The sequence below is a fragment of the Crotalus tigris genome, unplaced genomic scaffold (genome assembly GCF_016545835.1).
Source record: "Crotalus tigris isolate CLP2741 ecotype Arizona unplaced genomic scaffold, ASM1654583v1 scf7180000021643.52994198:917841, whole genome shotgun sequence".
Lineage (NCBI taxonomy): Eukaryota > Metazoa > Chordata > Lepidosauria > Squamata > Viperidae > Crotalus > Crotalus tigris.
In genome coordinates, this window is record NW_024098611.1 from 42501 (window position 1) to 65943 (window position 23443).

General features: G+C 46.8%; 1 protein-coding gene across 1 annotated transcript; it reads right to left on the minus strand.

The window, feature by feature from the left end:
• Nucleotides 1–2687: 2687 nt before the first annotated feature.
• On the minus strand, nucleotides 2688–22376 carry LOC120296872 (interferon regulatory factor 4-like). The gene is made up of 8 exons (XM_039318903.1): nucleotides 21925–22376; nucleotides 21023–21215; nucleotides 17363–17454; nucleotides 13783–13873; nucleotides 11849–11965; nucleotides 9903–10298; nucleotides 7795–7913; nucleotides 2688–3751 (listed from the first exon to the last, which is right to left on the minus strand). Exons 1-8 carry the CDS (start codon nucleotides 22096–22098, stop codon nucleotides 3626–3628), a joined length of 1308 nt encoding a protein of 435 aa, XP_039174837.1. The 5' UTR covers nucleotides 22099–22376; the 3' UTR covers nucleotides 2688–3625.
• Nucleotides 22377–23443: the final 1067 nt, after the last annotated feature.

Here is a 23443-nt window from a genome sequence, read left to right on the forward strand (position 1 = left end):
GTTTCGTGTTGCGTTGTTTCATTTTAAACATTTAGGGAGCAACCCGTCTTACCGCCGAACTCCGGGCAGCTGAAAATCAAAACTAGAAACCAGGTAAAAAATGTAATCAAACTGTAAAACTCATCACATTGAAAACAACAAAATCTATGAAAAAACCATTACAAATGTGGGCTGTGTCAACCTCAGTTGCGGGGGTCACACAACCGTCGTTGTTGCTCGGCCTGCCCTGCTGAAACGGCAGCGTCTGTCCGGTGTCCCTTGCCAGCAGGACCGAGAACAAAGCCGGGATCCCCCCCCCCCAAAAAAAGCTGAAATCATCAATAAGAACTAGGAAAACAGCCTGGAGAAAAATGGTCACGGCTTCCCTCTGGTGGAAGAGGCCGAAAATAAGGTTTGGTCCAAAATTTAGATAGCTTATCTGTCCATCCGTCCGTCTATCTGTCTTTATTATCCATCATGTCTGTCTGTCTGTCATATCTATCTATCTATCTATCTATCTATCTATCTATCTATCTATCTATCTATCTATCTCTATCATTTATTTCTATCATCTATCTAATCTATATCATCTAATTTATCACTATCATGTCTGTCAGCTAGCTATCATCTATCTGTCATCTATCATATATAGCTATCTCTATCATCTATCATCTAGCTATATAGACACTTGTCTGAAATGGTATAAGTTCTCCTGCTTGAGCAAGGGACTGGACTAGAAGACCTCCAAGGTCCCTTCCAGCTTCTACCTACCTACCTACCTACCTCTATCTATCTGTCTGTCTGTCTACCTACCTACCTAATCTATCTATCTATCTATCTTTCTACCTGTATCATTTCATCTATTATTATCATGTAATCTATATCATCTAATTTATCTCTATCATACCTGTCATGTAGCTATCATCTTTCTGTCATCTATATCATCTGTTCTATCTATCTATCTATCTATCTATCTATCTATCTATCTATCTATCTATCTATCTATCTATCTATCTATCTCTTTCTACCTCTATATCTTTCATCTATTTCTATCATGTAATCTATATCATCTAATTTATCTCTATCATACCTGTCATGTAGCTATCATCTTTGTCATCTATATCATCTGTTCTATCTATCTATCTATCTATCTATCTATCTATCTATCTATCTATCTATCTATCTATCTATCTATCTACCTACCTACCTACCTACCTACCTACCTGTCATCATCATCTATCAAGCTATGAATTCATATCTATCTATCTACCTATCTACCTACCTACCTACCTACCTACCTACCTACCTACCTACCTACCTACCTACCTACCTATCTATCTATCGCTGAACTGTTATCCTAAGTCAGCATGTTAATATGATGTTTTATTTAATGGCCACAGTGTTAGTAAGGACTGTATTATACAATAATATACAGATAGTCCTCCACATACGACTGCCCTTTTAGAAACTGTTTAAAGTTGCCAACCATTTTTCTCGCAGTCACGTGACTGCATTTCAAGTGCTCGGCAACATGGCTCCATTTACAGTTTCCATAACTTCCAGTTTTTGGCAAAACTGACCCCCCCAAAAAAAGTCATGGGAGGCACATGAATTTAATAAATAAATAAAAGGGCACCGTAGCAAACAACGGGTTTGCTTTAATGACGGCAGCCTTCATTTTTCGACTGCCATGTTCGCTTCATAATCTCACGTCATAAAATCCGGTCGGTCATGTGACCGACCAAATTTATGACCGTCACGACACACAACCGTCATGGCCAGGGCTCCATTACTGTCACATGTTGAGGATTGTCTGTTTGCAATTTTGGAAAAAAAGGAAACAAATGCACAAAAAGTCTGCAAAGCCTTGTTTTATTTTTTTATTTCTTCCATTTCTAGGGCCACCACGTCAACCGGGTGATCCTGGGGGAGGGCTCATGTAGGGTGGATCAAACTGCTCTGCATTTTAAACGACTGCAATTTGCATCTGTTGCATTGCACACTCACATGCAAACACACAACCTGTAAAGACTCACAAGGGAGGAGGCTGCAGCAAACAGAGAGGAGAATCCTGGTGTAATTTTTATAGCAGGAGGTCTTCAAACTGGGCCCTTTTATGACTTGTGGACTTCAACTCCCAGAATTCCTCATCCAGGCATGCTGGCTGAGGAATTCTGGGAGTTGAAGTTCACAAGTCGTGAGATGGCCAAGGCTGAAGACTCATCCTTCAACCTACCTCTGCTTAGCCATTCTACTTCCACCAAGTTGCCCTACATCAGGGGACTTCAAACTTGGCCCTTTTATGTCTTGTGGACTTCAACTCCCAGAATTCCTCAGCCAGGCAAATTGTTATAAGTCAAGGACTACCTGGTATATCTATCTTTTTTCTCCTTTTTTCTTATTGTACTTTTAACTTTTTCTGTTGTCTCTCCTTTTCTCCCTGTTTTCACAGTTCTATTTAAGTTTATATTCATTCCTGTTATTGTCCTTAAAATGTTTAATAAAAATTATATATGTGTGTGTGTGTTGTCTGAGGTTTTCGCGGGTGTTTGTATGTAGATCTTTGGTTATTCGGGTTTTCTCCCGCATAAATTGGAAGTGTCTTGGCGACGTTTTCACGAAGTCCCATTCGTCATCTTCAGGCTGGTGTTTTCGGCTTTGTGCTTCTAGGAGCAAATCCTAGAAGCACGAAGCCGAAAACACCAGCCTGAAGACGACGAATGGGACTTTGTCGAAACATCGCCAAGACACTTCCAATTTTACACGGGAGAAAACCCGAATAACTAAAGACCTACCTACATACATACATATATATTAAAAAAAGGAACATCATTGTAGGCCAAACAGAGAGCCCCTATTCAGACAAATGTTTTGTTATTTTCTCTTTTTTCTCTGTTTGTTTGTTTGTTCTGTTTTAATTCACATTCATTCTTATTCTTAAAACATTTAATAAAAATTGTAGATATATATATATATATATATTTATATTTGTTTTCTGAGGTTTTCGCGGGTATTTGTATATAGGTCTTTGGTTGTTCGGGTTTTCTCCCGTATATATTTAAAAAGGGAGATCCGGGCGAAGCACACAGAGCTCCTATTCATACAAATGTTTTCCCTAATTTCTCTTTTTTCCTTGTTTCCTGTTAACATTTTAATTTACATTCATTCTTATCGTTGTTCTTAAAATATTTAATAAAAACCGTATATATTAAAAAAGGACATCCCAGCGAATCACAGAGCTCTTATTCATCAAAGCCTTTTCTATTATTTCTTTTCCTTCCTCGTTTGTTCTTTTATATTCATTCTGATCATTGTTCTTAAAATTTTTAGTAAAAATTATATATATAAATATATATTTAAAAAGGAATATCCAGGCTAATCACAGCAACCTTATTCACGAAAGCTTTTTCTGTCAGTTCTCTTACTTTTTGTTTTCTCTGTTCTTTTTCAGTTTACCTTTGTTCTTCTTCTTCTTCTTACATGTTTTAATAAAACTTAAACACAGAGTCCTTATTCATACAAGATTTCAGCACAAGCCAGCCATAAATCCCTGAGAGAAGAGGCTGAATCTTGAGAGAGGTTCCTCGGTCAGCGCGAACAAAAGCTGGACATCCTCAGGAGAAGCAACCAGGTCTTCTGGAGCGGGTCAAGAGGAGCTAAGTTGCTGCAGGATCTGGATGATATTCTTGGGAGCCTTTGGAGGCCCTGTTTGAGAGCCCGGGAGATAGTGCTGGGCGTGAAGGCAGAGATTGTGGACAAACACGGGTTCCACCTAGAGAACAAGCAGAAAGGGAAAGAGGCATTCCAGATGTTGAGACTCTAAAACAGTGGTTCTCAACCTGTGGGTCAGGACCCCATTTGGGGTCGAACGACCATTTCACGGGGGTCGCCAAACAACGCGATCTGCCATTTTCCCCCCCTTTTCCTTAGCTGTGCTCCTCCCTTTTATTCTATTGGCTTTTGAAAGCCAATAGAATAGACTCTCTTGAATAGAGTCTAATTCTATTGGCTTTCAAAAACCAGTAGGAATTGTCCAAGCTGTCTCTGCCCTGCTGAGCCCGCCAAAAGTCCCATTCTGCAAACGGTGCTGCACCAGTTGAGTAGTCCTCGACTTACGACCGGTTGAGTAGTCCTCAACTTATGACTGGTTGGGGGTCGCGGCATTAAAAAGGTTGAGAACCACTGCTCTAGAAGAGTACAGAGAAGAGCAACAAAGATGATTAAGGGACTGGAGGCTAAAACATATAAGGAACGGTTGCTGGAATTGGATAGGTCTAGTTTAATGAAGAGAAGGATAAGGGGGGACAGGATAGCAGTCTTCTAATATCTCAGGGGCTGCCCCAAAGAAGAGGGATTCAAGCTATTCTCCAAAGCGCCTGAAGGCAGGACAAGAGCAACGGGGAAACTCATCAAGGAGAGAAGCAACCTGGAACTAAGGAGAAACTTCCTGACAGTGAGGACAATTAACCAGTGGAACAACCTGCCTCCAGAAGCAGTGAATGCTCCAACACTGGAAGTTTTTAAGAAGAGACTGGATAGCCATTTGTCCAAAATGGTATAGGGTTTCCTGCCTGAGCAGGGGGTTGGACTAGATGACCTCCAGGGTGTCTTCCACCACCACCACAACCACCACCACCATCATTATAATATAGCGGTGAATGTGTCCTCAAGCTTCTCCACAAGGCAAGAAGGGCCCAGAAGTTGCATCCTAGTAACGTGAAGATGACTAGGAGAACCGCTCTAGAAAGCATGGTCATGGAGGAGAAGCAATCGAGAAAGTTGACCAGGAATGAAGCTATCTAAGAGGTCTGGCAGAGGGAAAATAGACCTATCTCAGGGTTACACAGCTATGGAGTCCTTGGGACTGTTTTCAGACGTTTCTGCAAAGGAGAGAAGATCTCCACGGCTGCACCTTGTATGGTCCTGCTGATGTTTGTTAGGAGAACACCCAAAGGTGCCTTTTTTCCAGGAGGCAACTGGACTTTGTTTTTCTTTGAAGGCGTTTTGCTTCTCGTCCCAAGAAGCTTCTTCGTCTCTGACTGGATGGTGGGGAAGGGAAGGATTTATACTCCTTGCAGACAGCTGGTCGTTATAAATCCTTCCACTCCCCACCATCCAGTCAGAGCTGAAGAAGCTTCTGGGACGAGAAGCAAAATGTCTTCAAAGAAAAACAAGAAAGTCCAGTTGCCTCCTGAAAAAGGCACCTTTGGGGGTCAACCATGACCTGGAGGACTGAGAAGCTCCTGGACTGTTAGGACTTTCTGGAGACCTCCATGCTATGAGAGCAGGTGACGTTGCAATGGCCATCATCCCTGGCCACAGTTCCACGTTGGATGAAACTACAGCTAGTCCTGAACTTATAACCACAATTGAGCCAAAAATTTCTGTTGCTATACCATTTCAGACAAATGGCTGTCCAGTCTCTTCTTAAAAACTTCCAGTGTTGGAGCATTCACCGCTTCTGAAGGCAGGTTGTTCCACTGGTTAATTGTTCTCACTGTCAGGAAGTTTCTCCTTAGTTCTAGGTTGCTTCTCTCCTTGATTATTTCCATCCGTTGCTTCTTGTCCTGCCTTCAGGCGCTTTGGAGAAGAGCTTGACTCCCTCTTCTTTGGGGCAGCCCTTGAGATATTGGAAGGCTGCTATCATGTCTCCCCTCGTCCTTCCCTTCATTAAACTAGACTTACCGTATATGCCGGCGTATTAGGCGACCCGGCGTATAAGACGACCCCCGAGTTCGACGCCGGGTCGCAAGACAATCGACGCCGAGTCGCATATAAGACGACTTTCTAGACATGCGACTCGGCGTCGATCATCTTATACGCTGGAAATGACGTCATTTCCGGCGTATAAGATGACTTTCTAGGCATGCGACTCGGTGTCGATCATCTTATACGCCGGAAATGACGTCATTTCCGGCGTATAAAATGACTTTCTAGGCATGCGACTCGGCGTCGATCATCTTATACGCTGGAAATGACGTCATTTCGGCGTATAAGATGATTTCTAGGATGCGACTCGGTGTCGATCATCTTATACGCCGGAAATGACGTCATTTCCGGCGTATAAGATGATCGACACCGAGTCGCATGCCTAGAAAGTCATCTTATACGCCGGAAATAAACGTAGTTTATAACGTTATTTCCGGCGTATAAGGTGACTTTCTAGGCATGCGACTCGGTGTCGATCATCTTATACGCCGGAAATGACGTCATTTCTGGCGTATAAGATGATCGACACCGAGTCGCATGCCTAGAACGTCATCTTATACGCCGGAAATAATAAATAAATAAATAAACGTTATGACTCGGCGTATAAAACGACCCCCGAGTTTGGAGGCTGTTTCATCGCTCTCAAAAGTCGTCTTAGACGCCGGAATATACGGTACTCAATTCCTGCACCCACAACCTCTGGTGGCAAGCTGTTCCACTGGTTAATTGTTCTCATTCTCAGGAAATTTTTCCTTAGTTCTAGGTTGCTTCTCTCCTTGATCAGTTTCCATCCGTTGCTTCTTGTCCTGCCTTCAGGCGCTTTGGAGAATAGCTTGATTCCCTCTACTTTGGGGCAGCCCCTGAAATACTGGATCACTGCTATCATGTCCCCCCTCGTCCTTCTCTTCATTAAACTAGACAGAACCAATTCCAGCAGCTTTTCCTTATATGCTTTAGCTTCCAGTCCCCTAATCGTCTTTGTTGCTATTCTTTGTACTCTTTCTAGAGTCTCAACATCTTTTGGGTGGGAGACCCTTGTTAAGTGAATTTTGCCCCATTTTGTGCCACAGTTGTTAAGCAAATCACTGCAATTAATAATACAGTTGTTAAATGAATCTGGTTCCCCCATGGATTCTGCTTGCCAGAAGATCACAAAAAGGGATCACATGACCCCTCCCATCATAAAAAGGAGCCAGCGCCAAGCGTCCGAGCTTTTATCACGTGATGTGACGCAATGTTGCAAGTGTGAAAAACGGTCATAAGTCACTTTTTTCAGGCCACTCTCACTTTGAATGGTCACTAAACAAATTGTCGTAAGTCGAGGGCTACCTTATGACCGCAATGGAGTCTACTCCCTTAGAGTTGTGAGTTGTTACCGTTGCAAAGTGGGTCACCCATGGGACCGACTCAGTTTTACAATCTTTCTTGGGATGGTTGTTAAGTGAATCCCCGTGGTCTTTAAGCGAACCCATTGTTTGCTATGGGGCGAGTGTGCCGAAAACCATTAAGGAAATGTTGATTTTTGGCAAAAATGTTGTAAATCACAATCATAAATGCAGGTGAGTTGCCAAGTGGTCCAGAATGGGATCATGTGACTGAAGGGGGAGGGGCCATTTGTAACTTCACATGGTTGCTAAGCAACTGCTTGCAAATCGAGGACCACCTGTGTAGAATCCCTTCCCTGAAATTGCTTGGTGGCGCATGAGACTAACTGCAAGACTTTGTGATAGCTGTCTTCCCGTTGGTCAGGCAGGCACGAGCAGCAGCCAATCGTTGCTTGAGAAATTTGTTCCCTGCAGCCTGCCTGGGCAGCGAGTTGTGCAATAGAGAGAGAGTCCTCTCTTTTTGCTTTGTTTTTTTTAGTCACTCCTTCTCTCCAGCTCTGTATCCCAGGAGGATCAGAGATGTAAAACCGGGTCCATGGATGTTTCCTAAACACAACTCATTGGATGAAGTTACCTGAACCCTGAATATTCGGGGTTTTGGGTATTAACTGGTCACTCCAATGACCCTCTGGTATTTCCGCAATTCATGAACCGTCCATTAACCAGGTTAAGTCAGGAAAGATGGTGCAAAACGACCCTTTGTGGTCGCCAAAATACTTACCTGGGCGGTGATGAACCTCTGGAGCTTCTGGTTGGGGACTGGAGGAAATTCTTCTCCAAAGCAGAGGTGGATCTGGTACTGCGGTAGCGGCTTTCCGTGTCTGAGGAAGCCTCGTAACTCTGGGAGAAACACAAGAGATTTTAAGGATTTAAGGATTTTAAGGTATGGGTATGTCTAGCTTAACGAAGAGAAGGACAAGGGGGGACATGATAGCAGTCTTCCAATATCTCAGGGGCTGCCATAAAGAAGACGGAATCAAGCTATTTTCCAAAGCGCCTGAAGGCAGGACAAGAAGCAACAGATGGAAACTGACCAAGGAGAGAAGCAACCTAGAACTAAGGAGAAACTTCCGGACAGTGAGAACAATTAACCAGTGGAACAACCTGTCTCCAGAAGCAGTAAATGCTCCAACACTGGAAGTTTTTAAGAAGAGACTGGACAGCCATTTGTCCGAAATGGTGTAGGGTTTCCTGCCTGAGCAGGGGGTTGGACTAGATGACCTCCAAGGTCCCTTCCAACTTTACTACTATTATTATTATAAAGGATGGTGAGTTCTAGTCCCACCTGAGGCATGAAAGCTGGCTGGGTGACTTTGGGCCAGTCCCCCTGTCAGCTGAACCCACCTCACAGGAATAATGTTGTGGAGAATATAGGAAGGATGATTATGTCTGTTCAGCACCTTGAATTGTTTATAAAAAAAATAAAAGGTGAGATATCAAGTAAATGAACCCCACCTTCCAATGTTGACAGGTGCGTGAAGTGAGAACAAAAACACAAGTCCTTGATGGAAGGCCACCAGGTCAGCTCTGAGCAGGAAGTTTATGAATTTAGGGGCAGCTGGTGAAAAGGCCCCGTCTCTCCTCCCGGCACATATATCTCCGCCAATATGGGACCATCAAGGACTCTCTCTATACCAGGGGTTCTCAACCTTGGCAACTTTAAAACTTGTGGACTTCAACTCCCAGAATTCTGGGAGTTGAAGTCCACAAGTCTTAAAGTTGCCAAGGTTGAGAACTCCTGCTCTATACAGTCGTGCCCAAAATGGTGGAAATCATTTGGGAAAAGTGTCCAGTAGAAATGCCCCCTCTGGTTAAGTTTCCACCTATTTTTCTTCTAATTTCTTTATAACCGTAGCCTTGTTCACTTAATAATACTGTTTTACATCACCTTCTGGGTGACCAGTCAACTCTTTGCGCCCATGACTTTAATTTTATTACGTTTCACAAGCTCACTCACTGAAAGAACATCAAAAAACCCAACCAATGGATAGCCATCACACAACACACTGACCAACGTCCTCCTCTCAGCTTCAATACAGGACGCCGATAACTGGATCCTACTGTGATCTGACTGGCTCATTGCCAAAACAAGATGACACCCAATTGGCTCTCTAAACGCTCATACTCATTGGCTACAATTGGATGAAGGAAAGCTACCTGAGATCCACCCGAGCATGTTGTGCTTCCTTTTTCTGTTTATTTGGCTATACTTTTTCATAGAACGCAGTACAGATCATTGAACAAACTTCGTTGCATTACATTCTTGATTAAATTATCTTTTCATCGATATATAATTTTATGGTACCGTAAATGCCGGTGTATAAGGAAACTTCTGCGAGTGTTGAAATCGGCGCCAAAGACGGGGGTCGTCTTATACGCCGGAAATACTGGTAGTTTCCGGCATATAAGACGACGTTCTAGGAATGCAGCCTGGCTATAAAGACAGGGGTCGTCTTATATGCCGGGTCGCCTTGTATGCTGGCATATACGGTACTACTCCCCCCCAAAAAGTGGTGTTATTAGCCATTCCACCTCAAAAATACACTTTCCCCAAAAGGTTTCCACAATTTTGGCCACGACTGTAGATTAGAGGTGGGGAACGATGGTTGCTTTATGACTGGTGGACTCCCAGAATTCCTGAGTATGCTGGCTCAGGAATTCTGGAGGTCGAAGTCCGCAAGCCATAAAAGATCCATATTCCCCCCATGTAAGGGACCTAATCAGCAGATCCCCCAGCAGTAGATCACGCCCTGCCCAGGAAGACCAAAGGGAGGACTGCAGAAGTGAAGAATGGGGCTGTTTCAAACTTCTGAGCACTTCTGGACTCACCCTGGAGGAATTCTTGAGTGTCCAACAGCCGGTAGGTCTTCTCCCTCTCCAGCTTGTTCGGCTGATCCTTGTGGGGTGCCAGTGGCCCCTTCCAGTAAACCCGCCCTTGGCACTGGCGTTTCATGAAGACTCCTTCTGGAGCCACCCACAGGAGCACCCCGCGATGCAAATGGGGGAGCAATCTCTTCAAGACCAAGATGGACTTGGGCCCCCAACTTCGGCAGCCCAGGACATCCAGAGAGGGGAACTGGATTTCGTCCATGCCGCTGGGACCATACAGGTCCTCGTTCTCTGCCATCACCGGCCGGTAGGTGATCCGGCAGCCTTCGGCGGCGCTGGTGGTCATTTCCTTCACCAGCACGTCGCAATAGTAGAGGCGAACGTGAAGGCAGCAATCTGGAATGGGGGAAAAGGCAGGGAGAATCAGAAACTGACCCCATGACATAGCTATGGCGTAGTAGTAGTTATTATTATTATAATTATTATTATAATTATTATTATAATAATAAATATAATAATTATTTAGGCTGGTGTTTTCGGCTTCGTGCTTCTAGGAGCAAATTGCTCCTAGAAGCATGAAGCCGAAAACACCCAGCCTGAAGATGACGAATGGGACTTCGTTGAAATGTCGCCAAGACACTTCCAATTTGACACAGGAGAAAACCCAAATAACCAAAGACCTACATACAAACACCCGCGAAAACCTCAGAAAACACACACACCCACACATATATATACGTAGGTTTGGTTATTTGGGTTTTCTCCCGCGTCAAATTGGAAGTGTCTTCTGGCGACGTTTCGACGAAGTCTCATTCGTCATCTTCAGGCTGGTGTTTTCGGCTTCGTGCTTCTAGGAGCAATGTGTGATCGTAGCTGTTTCTTCCTTTTAACTGCCAATGGGGGTATGAACTGATTGGATGAGAGCTTGGCTGTGTTCTGATTGGATGGAGGTGTGTTCTGATTGGTTAGGAGCTTGGCTGTGCTCTGATTGGATAGGGGGTTGGCTGTGCTCTGATTGGTTGGGGGAGTGTTCTGTTTGGGTGGGGGCTTTGTTGTGCTCAGGTTAGTCTGAGTTGCAGGGGGATGTGAGATAGTGAGCTGCATAGCTATTGTTTGGCTTCGTGTTCATGCCTCATCTTCATGGTGGGTGTCAGTTTGCTTCATGTATGGATTGGAGGGGTTTAAAGTGGCTAATGATGCAGCTGTGGTATGGCTTCTGGTTTGTGGTCGTGTCTCATCATTGGTGTGGGTTTGGGTTTGCTTTTTGCGTGGACGTGTGGTGGTGACATCCTGTGTGGCTTTTGTGAGTGTGGGTTGGTGTCATTCTTTGTGTTAGGGACTCGTTTGTCAATAAGGGCGGGTTTCCAAATGGCTGGTAGGCGGGAGGTATCATCTCGTTTGTTCACGCTGTGTGGGCGTTTTTCTATCTCGATGGCTTCTCTGATTATTATGTTATTAAAGTGTTCACTTTTGGCGATAGTTCTGGTCTTTTTAAAGTCAATTTCATGTCCTGTGATTTTAAGGTGTTGGACCAGGGAAGAAGTTAGTTACTCTTTTTTGACTGAGTTCTTATGTTCTTCAATGCATGCACTTAATCAATCAATCAAGGTTTTTAATCACTGTATTTAGGTTTTATTATTATTATTATTTGTAAACTCCTTTAACTTGCAACTTCCTTTCTCCAAATGAAGAAGACAGCAGTTCTTTGAATCAATTGCAGTTCCTTGTTTTTTCTTTGTTTGGTTTTGTTTTTCCTGGTCAATGATACGGGGCAAATTTGTGCCAACTTCCCCCTGGCGCGCTTCCCAATCACATCTCTCTGTGCCTCCCATCCTAAAGCTAACCAAGCCCTGACCCAGCTTAGCTTTTTACAATCTTCAGCCCTGGTCAGCAAGCTGCTGAACTGGACACGGTGCAGAAATGGTTGAAATCGACGGTCTTTGTACCTGAGTTGGTGCTTTTGCTGGGGACCAAGAGCGGACTGGGACTAACGAAGGCCCGGCTTGGATGCTGGTAGATCTGCGATGGAGCCAAAGTGTGGAAAAAAGCTTTCACCTGACACCCTGTGGAGAAGAGCACAACAAACTGTAAGGATGGCTAGAATTGTGCCCTTATTGCATTTGCCCGCTTGGCTGAATCCATTCTGATGGGTTGTTAGAAAATGCGGAACTAATCCCAGGAGCGGACTTTCCTGCCGGCTTCCCCAGAAAGTGATTGGGGAAGCCGGCAGGGGTTTTTAGGATCCAAGCACAGGAGTTTCCTTCTGACTCCTCCCTCTTAAGTTATTCTTTCGCTCCATCGGCTTAACGATCCACACGGTGGCTTAGTGACTGCAACTGGGAGAGCCAGGATTGCGGTCATTGAGCGAAGCAGTTACGCGGGTCCCTCGTTTAACCACCGCTTCGCTTAACAACTGAGATCCTGGTCCCAATTGCGGTCATATGTTGAGGACTACCTACACCGGTGATGGCGAACCATTTAGAGACCGAGTGCCCAAACTGCAAACCAAAACCCACTTATGTATCGCCGAGTGCCAGGTGGGTGTGGCCCACTGGGTGGGCGTGGCTGTGGTCATGGCAGACTGGGTGGGTGTGGCCAAGGTAGGCGTGGTCACCTCGATGTTGCTCGTTGGGAGGGATGCCTATGGGGGGGCGGGTAGGGTTGGGGGAGATCCAGGGGGTCTCGTGACAGGTGGGGCAGTGAGCAGGAGGCTCATCCTGCGGGCTAAGGTGAGGCAAGGCAATGCGAGGCAGGGTGGGGTGCCATTGTTGCAAGGAGGCTGTCAGTGATGGCAGTGCCTGTGTGAGGCTTGTGGCACCACTGCTGCCAGGCTCACGGCGATGCTACCGCCGGTACGAGGCTCGCGCTGCGGCCCACAGCAATGCTGCCCCCGGCACGAGGCTTGCACCACCGTTCCAGCATGAGGATCATGCCGTGTCCTGCAACAGTGCCACCACAGCACAAAGTTCAAGCTGCTGCTCCCGTGTGATTACACCACGGCCCGCAGCAATCCCGCCCCAGCACAAGGCTCACGCTGCCTGTTCTGTCCCAGCCTACACACATCCTTACTTCAAAATAAACAGACCATGATCTCTTGACGCTGAAGTTCTTTGCAAATAGTTGCCTCCAGCAAACAGCCCTGCCCACACCTTCCCTTTTTGTTACGCAGCCCCCAAGGCGTGGCTTCTCACTGCTTTCTCCTCCTCCCCTGGAGTCGCCCCATTGCCTCCCTCTGTCCTACTCGTGTGACCTGTCTACGTTTACCAGCGTCTCTGAGCTCTTCCAGCTGTGCTTCCTCCGAGTCCGACTCAGCTTCCCAGCACAGCTGGCTCTCAGCTGGATCACAAGTGGAAGGACCAACCTCTTCATTAGTTTGTAAGTCCTGCAGCTCATCAGAGACTCCCTCCCACTCTGATAGCTCTCCAGGCCTCCGATTCCCCAGACTCAACTACCAGGATCATAGGCTGGCACGCAATCACGATACCGCCACCCATGCGCGAGGATTGTGTTTCGGCCCACTTACCATTTGCAGCACTGCTGCCACCCGCACAAGGTTTGTGGCAACATCACCTGCACGATACTAGCAGTGCTGCTACCACCCACACAACAGTCGCAACGGTGGCACAAGGGAGGGTGAGCACATGCACACGCGCCTGCACTATCCAGCTACTCATAGGTTGGGGATCTCTGCATTATATCATGCAAATCCACTGCAAAAATCACTAACCATACAATGCTCTTATATTTCTTTTCTTTTTTTTTTTGCATCCCTCCTTTATTATTTTTACAAATGACTCAAGGCAATGCGCACATCCTGTCCTCAAAACGGCACTCCACCTTTTCAACCAGGGATGCAGACAAAACCTCGTTTCCACCTTACCGTGGAGGTCTGGATTGCTCAGCTGTTGGGGTATCAGAGGACCCCCTGGGTTATCTGCCCTTTTCCTATCAGGCTCCGTAGATGGTTTGGCCTGGAATGAAAGGAAATAAAAGTGGGTGAAACTAGAAAGAAAGCACCTAGGCACGCTCTCCGGAGTTTTGTGGTAGAACCTCCATCGAGAGTGTGTTCGTGTTAAGGAGCTGACTCAGCTGTCGCCTCAGGAAAGCACCACTCAAGAAACGGGCGTCGCTTCAAAGAGGATCTTTTACTAAGAGAAAGTGATTGCAGAGTAAAAAAGCCGGATCTGAAATTCCCGCGCAAAAGCATTCGGCTAAAAATCCCGTTTCTTTAGCCCCACCCTAAGGCACCCAGTCCATCAGGAGCCAATTCCGGAAAGGCAATAACGGGCAGTTTTCCAGCGCCAGTCGGCAGGAGTGAAAACAGACCGCCCCAAGGATATTTCCCCCGCCCCAATTCCCATGTAACTACGTCAAAGCGAAAGTAGAAACAATGCAGGAAATACAGAAGCATCTTCAATCCACACTAATGTGCTCCCCTTCCTTATGGCAGCGTTCTGAAAGGACCTGACAGTGTAGTAATAATAATAATGTTGGAAGGGACCTTGTAGTCCAATCCTCTGCTCAGGCAGAAAACCCTATACCATCTCAGACAAATGGCTGTCCAGTCTCATCTTAAAAGCTTCCAATGTTGGAGCATCCACAACTTCTGAAGGGAAGCCATTCCACTAAATAACAGAATAACAGAATTGGAAGGGACCTTAGAGGTCATCTAGTCCAACCCCCTGCTCAGGCAGGAAACCCTATACCAGGGATAGGCAACCTTGGCCCCTTCATGACTCGTGGACTTCAACTCCCAGAATTCCTGAGCCAGCATGGGGGAAACTTTGGCCCTTTCATGACTCGTGGACTTCAACTCCCAGAATTCCTGAGCCAGCATGGGGGAACTATGGCCTCATGGTTGGTGGACATCAACTCCCAGAATTCCTCAGCCAGCATGGGGGAACTATGGCCCCCTCATGACTCGTGGACTTCAGCTCCCAGAATTCCTGAGCCAGCATGGCTCAGCTTGGAAACCTCTCCGTTTCCCCTCAGCATGGCTGGCTTAGGAATTCTGGGAGTTGAAGTCCACGAGCCATAAAAGAGCCAAGGTTGCTGACCCCTGCCCTATACCATTCCAGACATGGTTGTCCAGTCTCTTCTTAAAAACTTCCAGTGTTGGAGCATTCACTGCTTCTGGAGGCAGGTTGTTCCACTGGTTAATTGTTCTGACTGTCAGGAAGTTTCTCCTTAGTTCCAGGTTGCTTCTCTCCTTGATGAGTTTCCATCCGTTGCTTCTTGTCCTGCCTTCAGGCGCTTTGAGGTGCGTTGGACTCCTTACTGGGAAGGAAGGAACTGAGGCCAGACACACACCTTTCCCCCTAAAATCCCTGAATCCTTTTTTTCTGGCCGTTCTGAGAGAACGTAGCAGGTCTGAGAAAATTCCTGCAGATGCGCTTGCAGCAATGAAGAAGCAACTCTGATCCGCTCACAGGGCCATTGCAGTTTCTGGGGCCCGACAAACACGGAACGACGTGCGCGGGTTGGAATGACGCACAAAGACGTCAATATACGGGTAGTCCTTGGCTTACAACAGTCCCAAATTTCTGTCACTAAGCGAGTTGGTGGTTTAGTGAGCTTTGCCCCACTTTACGACCGTTGTTAAGTGAGTCGCTGCAGTTAAGTTAGTGACAATCTGGTTTCATTCGTCGATGTTGCTGGTCGGAAGGTCGTAAAAAGGGGATTGCGTGACACACTCCCCCCCTGGGACCCTGCGACCGTCATAAGTGCAAGTCGGTTGCCCGGCGTCTGAATTTTTGATCACGTGACCCTGGGGGGGGGGCGAAGGCTGCAGCGGTCACGAAGGGGGAAAAATGGTCGTAAGTCCACTTTTTCCGGGCGCGGTTGTAACTCGGAGCAGTCATAAAACAAACAGTTGTAAATCGAGGACTACTTGTAAAAGAAGTAGAACATGCCCCCCCCCCCCAGCCCTGCATCAAAGCTGCTATTTTTATCTTTAGGGAAGTTGCATTTCAAAAGAAAGAAAATCCCAGAGCAGAGATTTCCTGTTTGAGGCAGAAACAACCCTGTGTGTGTGTGTTTGTGTGGGGGGGCATGGGGGGGGAGGCGAGGTTGTTGGAACCCAGAGAGTCCTTCCCAGTCCCCAAAAGAGCGGCTGTTATTTATGTTTTAAAGCCATGCAATTTCACACTTCTGAAATGTTGATGGTTGCATTCTTGGTGCAAATGGTCTTGCGTTTTAAGAATAATTTCAATGTATTTAATCATTAGTTAAATTAAACAAAGCAAAGGTAAGTTCGCCACCCTTGGGATGGGCAGCAGTTCAAATGAGGGGGGAGAGGAAGGGGGGAGAGAAAAAAGAAAAAGAGAAAGGAGGGAGGGGGTAAGGGGAAGGAAGGGAGGAAAAGAGAAGGGAGAGAGAGAGGGATGGAGAGGGAGGGATGAAGGAAAGGGAAGGGAAGAATGGAGGGAGGGAGGGAGGAAGGAAGGAAGGAAAAGGGAGGGAGAAATGGAGAGGAAGAAAGGAAAAGGGAGGGAGAAATGAAGAAAGAAAGGAAGGAAGGAAAAGGGAGGGAGAAATGGAGAGGAAGACAGGAAGGAAGGAAAAGGGAGGGAGAAATGAAGAAAGGAAGGAAGGAAAAGGGAGGGAGAAATGGAGAGGAAGACAGGAAGGAAGGAAGGAAGGAAGGAAGGAAGGAAGGAAGGAAGGAAGGAAGGAAAAGGGAGGGAGGGAGGAAGGAAAAGGGAGGGAGAAATGGAGGGGAAGACAGGGAGGGAGGAAGGAAGGAAGGAAAAGGGAGGGAGAAATGGAGGGGAAGATAGGAAGGGAGGGAGGGAGGAAGGAAGGAAGGGAGGAATAGAGAAGAAAGAAGGAAGAAAGGAAAAGGGAGGGAGGGAGGGAGGGAGGGAGGGAGGAAAAGGGAGGGAGAAATGGAGAGGAAGACAGGAAGGAAGGAAGGAAGGAAGGAAGGAAGGAAAAGGGAGGGATAAATGGAAGGGAAGACAGGAAGGAAGGAAGGAAGGAAAAGGAAGGGAGGAAGGAATGGAGAGGGAGGGAGGGAATAAGGAAGGAAGGAAAGAAGGAAGGAAAGGAAAGGGGAGAGAAAGACAAGAATGAATGAAGGGAGGAAGGAAGGGAGGGACGGAGGAAAGATATATCCTGGCTCTTCAAGCAGAACAATTCTCCAAATCAACTTCATGATACATTTAAAACAATGCAAAATTCCACACTCAAAATCCCCTCTAATAACCTTTTCGGACACACTGGCTGGGGAATTCTGGGAGTTGAAGGCCACCCTGCACATTCAAAGAAATAACACCTACAAATATTTCCTTGCCGAACTGAGCCTGTACCGCAATCCTCAGCTGCTTGTTTTTTTTTGTTTTTTGTTTGCTTTACACCTGCCTGGAAGTTTGTTAGATTTGAGATCTCTTTGGGTGTGAATCTGCCCAGAGGACGCTTTACACAAGATCTGACCGGATCCCACTCAGCTGCTTGCTTACCTTGTCCGACAAGAGATGGGCTGCAGCTGCTTCGGGTGCTGGCGCCAAGGCGTATTTTGCCTGCAGAGCAGAGTCTGTCCTACTTGCCTTCTCTGGAAACGACACAAACACCCCAAAAGGTAGATTCACACAACCTTCTCTCTCCCCCCCCCACCCCTCCAGACTAAGCTGACACCAACCTGGACTAGACCAGGTTGAGTATTCTGTGAGTCAAAGGACTGGGAGGAAACACCATTCCTTCTGCGTTCTGGGTGAGCCTGGAAGCCATCCCCACAACGCGTCCCCCGGGGTTGTGTGAACCCAGCAATTCCGTCTGGTTAACCTGGGTAGTTTGCTTGTCAAACTCAGCCACTGTTTGTGTGTCTCAAGGCAAAAGGGGGGGGGGAACTGGGCTCTCTGTAGCAGGCTGGTGGAAAAGCAAACGTTGGCACCAGTTTAGTCAAGATGCCCATCACTTTGCCAGCTCAGGTGTATCCAAACTGCCACCGGGCAAGACGGGAAGAGCAAATCCATCTTTGGTTTTTGATTTGTGGAAAGGAAGGGGTAAAAACCGGGGCTCCCCAGTTTTGTTGGGGGGGTGGACAGAAGAATACGCAGTCGTTATTGGTGGGGCAAAACTATGGAAGAATGGACACTTAAGGTGTCTAACTTAACAGAAATGGCGAAAATCTCCGCTTATTTGAAGGACCATTCACAAGAAAGATATATTATGGTTTGGAGAAAATGGATTGATTATATTCAGAAGAAATATGAAACTGAAAAGTACTATCTTGCTTATGAGTAGATTTTAGATCATCATTTAATAGTTTTAATCACATTATTTTTGTTTTTAATTCGTTAATCTTTGTTTTGAAAAGGAGTTAAAGTGTGTTATGGTTTTGATTGAGAGTATAGTTGGTTAATGTTCGTTAGATTGTGTTTGTTTATTTGTTACCCTGTAATCAGTTCTGGGAAGTGGGGGAAGGGGTGGGAAGGTTTATATTGTATTAAATTTGTAAAACTTTTAATTAAAAAAAAAAAGAATACGCAGTCGTGGGGCTGGATAGTGCCCTAAAAAAAAATAAAAATCCTCGCCCGCTTTTAAATTCGTACCTGGTTTTTAATTCATCCTTGCCCTTTTAAAAATGTTAAATCGTATGTATGCTGATTTTATCTTTGGATATTTTATCTGTACTTTGCCCAGAGTCCTTCTGTGAGGAAGATGGGCGTTTTTAACATTTGATAGGTAGGTAGATGGGTAGATATATAGACAGACAGACAGGTGATAGAGAGATAAAGTAGGTAGGTGATTAGATAGACAGATTACATAAGATATAGGTAGATGATAGACAGATAGCTTAGATATAGGTAGGGTGATAGATGATGATAAGACAGACAGACTGACAGACAGATAGAATCCTAGGATTGGAAGCGACTTCAGAGGTCATCTAGTCCAACCCCCTGCTCAGGGCAGGAAACTTTATACTATTCGGGACAAATGGCTGTCCAGTCTCTTCTTAAAAATCTCCAGTGATCAAACACCTAGAGAGAGAGAGAGACAGACAGACAGACAGACAGACAGACAGATATAGAAAGACAGACAGATATGGATATGAATAGATAGATAGACAGACATGGATAGGTATAGATATAGATGGATATATGATAGATAGACATAGATATATGATACACATAGACAGACATAGATAGGTATATGATAGACATAGATATATGATAGGCAGATAGACATAGATAGACAGACATAGATAGGTATATGATAGACAGACATAGATATATGATAGACAGACATAGACAGACATAGATAGGTATACGATAAATAGATAGACATACATATAGATATATGATAGACAGACATAGGCAGACATAGATAGGTATATGATAGATATAGACAGACACAGATAGATATATGATCAGGGGACTGGAGGCTAAAACATATAAGGAACAGTTGCTGGAATTGGGTATGTCTAGTTTAACAAAGAGAAGGGGGACATGATAGCAGTGTTCCAGTATCTCAGGGCCTGCCCCAAAGAAGAGGGTGTCAAGCTATTCTCCAAAACGCCAGAAGGCAGGACAAGAAGCAAAGGAAGGAAACTCATCAAGGAGAGAAGCAACCTGGAACTAAGGAGAAACTTCCTGACAGGGAGAACAATTAACCAGTGGAACAACCTGCCTCCAGAAGCGGTGAATGCTCCATCACTGGAAGTTTTTAAGAAGAGACTGGACAGCCATTTGTCCGAAATGGTGTAGGATGTCCTGCCTGAGCAGGGGGTTGGACTAGATCAGTGGTGGCGAACCTATGGCATGCGTGCCAGAGGTGGCACGCGGAGCCCTCTCTGTGGGCACGCACCATCGCCCCAGGACACGTGGTCTCTAAAAGTTCGCCATCACTGCCCTAGAGGGGCCATTGGGGAGCCCACCATCCACCCACAGAGACCCCCTGGATCTCCCCCAACCCAGCCCGGCTCCCACAGGTGTCTCTCCCCATAAGCAATATCGAGGTGGCCACACCCACCCAGGCCATGCCCACTCACTCTGCCATGACTACTGCAGCCACACCTATCCAATGGCCATGCCCACCCAGTCTGCCACACCCACTGTAGCTGCGGCTGCTGAGTGGGCTACACCCACCCAGCACCCAGCGATACATAAGTGGGTTTTGGGTTGCAGTTTGGGCACTCGGTCTCTAAAAGGTTCACCATCACTGGACTAGATAACCTCCAAGGTCCCTTCCAACTTTATTATTATTATTAGATATATGATAGATACAGATAGACATAGATAGACAGACATAGATAGGTATACGATAGGTAGACATATAGATATAAGATAGACATAGGCAGACATAGATAGGTATATGATACATGATATAGATAGACAGACACAGATAGATATATGATAGATAGACAGACATAGATAGGTATATGATAGACAGACATAGATATATGATATAGGCAGACATAGATAGGTATATGATAGACAGATACAGATAGATATATGATATATAGACAGACATAGATAGGTATATGATAGACAGACATAGATATATGATATAGGCAGACAGATAGGTATATGATAGATAAAGATAGATATATGATATATAGACAGACATAGATAGGTATAAGATAGACAGAGACATAGATATATGATATAGGCAGACATAGATAGGTATATGATAGACAGATAGATATATGATATATAGACACATAGATAGGTATATGATAGACATAAATAGATAAGAGGCATAGATATATGATCGATATACATACATATGAGAGAAAAAGAGAAAGGGGGGGGGGAACTGCATGCATGAGAAACAAGTCACAACCAATTAATTTAGTTTAGTTCCTATCAGATTATCACCAAAGTCCCTTCTGGTGCCCACCCGGTATTTTTTGCATTGCCCAGCAATCTCTTGGAAGCGCCCCCCCACACCTCAAAACCAAGCTAAGCTCCAGTTTTCCAGATTCACCCTTTGAAGTGCCTGGGGGGGGGGCTGGGGGAGCCAACTGCAAATCCTTCCTGCCTGGCGTGGGCAAACTTCAAGACCCCCAGGAGGCCCAGGCCCCCCCAATGGCCTTCAAACCCTCCGCCTGCTGGGGACCCTTAGAGTGGGCTGAGGGGTCCCTTCTCAAGCCCCCCCCCCGTCCGGCTTTTTCCTACCTGTGTCTGGGGCGGCCTCGGGGCAGACCACCTGGTAGACCTTGTAGGGCTCCGAGGCCTCCAGGTTGCGTCTCTCCGGCACCTCTTTAAAGTCCAGGCTTTTGTTGAGAGCGCAGCGGAGGCGCGTCTTCCAGACGGAGGGGTCGGCCTGATCCAGCCCTTCCCGGTACTTGCCCTTGTAGATGGCCCAGGCCTGGGGGGCGGAGGGGGGAGGAGGAAGAGAAGGGGGAGAAGGGGGAAGAAGAGGAGGGGGGGTTAAGGGGAGAGGAGGAGGGAGGGGTAAAAGGCGGAGGGGGTGAGAGGAGGAGGGAAGGGGAAGAGAGGGGAAGAGGAGGGGAGAGAGGAGGAGGGAGGGGTAAGAGGAGAAGGTGAGAAGAGGAGGGAGGGGGAGAGGAGGAGGAGGGGAGAAGAGGGAGGGGGAAGAGGAGGAAGGGAAAAGAGAGAGGAGGGAGGAGGAGGAGGGGGAAGAGGGAGGGGGAGAGAAGGGGGGAGGAGGGAGGGGAAGAGGAGAGAGAGGAGAGGAGGAGGGGAAGAGAGAGGAGAGGGAGGGGGAGAGAAGGGAGGAGGAGAAGAGGAGGGAGGGGAAAAGGAGAGAGGAGGGAGGGGGGAGGAGGAGGCGGGGGAAGAGGGAGGGAGAAGGGGGAGGAGGGAGGGGGAAGAGGGGAAGAGAGAGGAGACAAGGGAGGGGGAGAGGAGGAGGCGAAGAGAGAGGAGAGGAGAAGGGAGGGGGCGAAGAGGAGGGAGGGGAGCCGTCAGACACCCCAACGACCTCGCCAAGCTCCCCCCCCCCCGCTGCAACTTCTCTCCCATCCCCCGCGAGCCCGGGAGGGGCGCCTCCTGGAGGCCCGGGGTGTATGGGGGGGGTAACCGAGGCGGGGGTCCCGATCCCGACCGCGTGGTACCTTGAAGAGCGCCGCGTCCTCCCGCTCGCGGTAGTCCTGCTTAGCGGCGTGTTTCCAGGGGATGCGGAAAAGCGTCTTCTGGCCGTCCACCCAGCGCAGTCCCGGATAGCGACCGCTCTCCACCTGGGCCAGCAGCCACTCCTTCAGCCGCATGGGCTGCAGCGCCCGGGCCATGGGCGCTGCCTCCCCTTCCCCGAGACCCCGCCGGGACGCGCCGGGCGAGGCGGAGGGACCGGCCGCTCCCGAGCAAGGCAGGGCTCGAAAAGCGCCCAACGGCCGCGCGGCCACAGGCAGCCGGGAAAGCGAAAGGAGTGCGGGCACTTTCGCTTTCGCTTTCGCTCACGCTTCCCCTTCGCTAGGGCGGCCCAAAGGGATCGTAGAATCCTAGGGCTGGAAGGGGACCGTGACTCTGCACCGATTCAGGCATATAGTTGTCCAATCTCTTAAAAAAAAAAAAAACCTCCAGTGACGGACGAGTATAAAAAGAGGAAAGAGGGGCACCTAACTAAGGCAGGATGTCAGCAAATAGCCCGAGCCTGCAAAGACGAAGTGAGGAAAGCTAAAGTTCCCAATGAACTAAGGCTTGTGACAAAAGTCAAAAATAGCAACAACAACAACAAAGCTTCTTTTGACATGTAAAAAACAAGAAAAAAAATGAAGGAAAGGATTGGTCCGTTAGTGGGGGAAAGTGGCACGAAGGTGACAAGCAACAGGGAGAAAGCAGAGCTGCTTAACTCTTTTTTTTTTTTTTTGCATTTGTCTTTACACAAAGGGAAAAAAAAGACCAACCTATCAAAAACAGTGCCGTAAAAAACAGACTAGAAACACAAGTTAAGATAGGCAAAAAGATGGTAAGTGAGCACCTGTCCAGCCTAGACGAGTTCAAATCGCCAGGACCAGATGGATTACACCCCAAGGTTCTCCAGGAACTGGCAGATGTGATCTCAGATGTGACCACTGAACTTTATTTTTCAAAGATCCTGGAGCACAGGGGAACTACCGGAGGACTGGAAAGGAGCTGATGTAGTTCCCATCTTCAAAAAGGAAAAAAAAATGGATCCAGGAAATTACAAACCTATCAGCCTGACCTCAATACCTGGGAAGATTCTGGAAAAGATAATCAAACAACAAATCAACGAACACCTAGAGGCAAGCAAAGTCATTACTAAAAGCCAACATGAGTTTGTCAAAAACAGATCATGCCAGACAAATCTTATTGCATTCTTTGACCAGGTGACAAAATTAGTGGATCAGAGGAATGCTGTGGATATCATTTACTCGGACTTCACTAAGGCATTTGACAAAGTAGATCACAACCTACTACTCGATAAGATAGAAAAAAATGTGGGTTAGACAGCATCACCACCAGATGGATTCGTAGCTGGCTGACCGGCCGTACTCAGCGTGGGGTCCTCAATGGAACCACATCTACATGAAGGGAAGTGTGTAGTGGGGTGCCCCAGAGCTCTGTTCTGGGCCCAGTGCTCTTCAACATCTTCTTCAACGATTTGGATGAAGG

Coding starts and splice junctions, on each gene's coding strand:
- LOC120296872 (XM_039318903.1), bottom strand. CDS start 22,098: ATGGCCCGGGCGCTGCAGCCCATGCGGCTGAAGGAGTGGCTGCTGGCC. Junction 21,216..21,924: donor AGGACGCGGCGCTCTTCAAG/GTACCACGCGGT, acceptor TCCGCCCCCCAG/GCCTGGGCCATCTACAAGGG. Junction 13,874..17,362: donor CCCATCTCTTGTCGGACAAG/GTAAGCAAGCAG, acceptor CTTTCATTCCAG/GCCAAACCATCTACGGAGCC.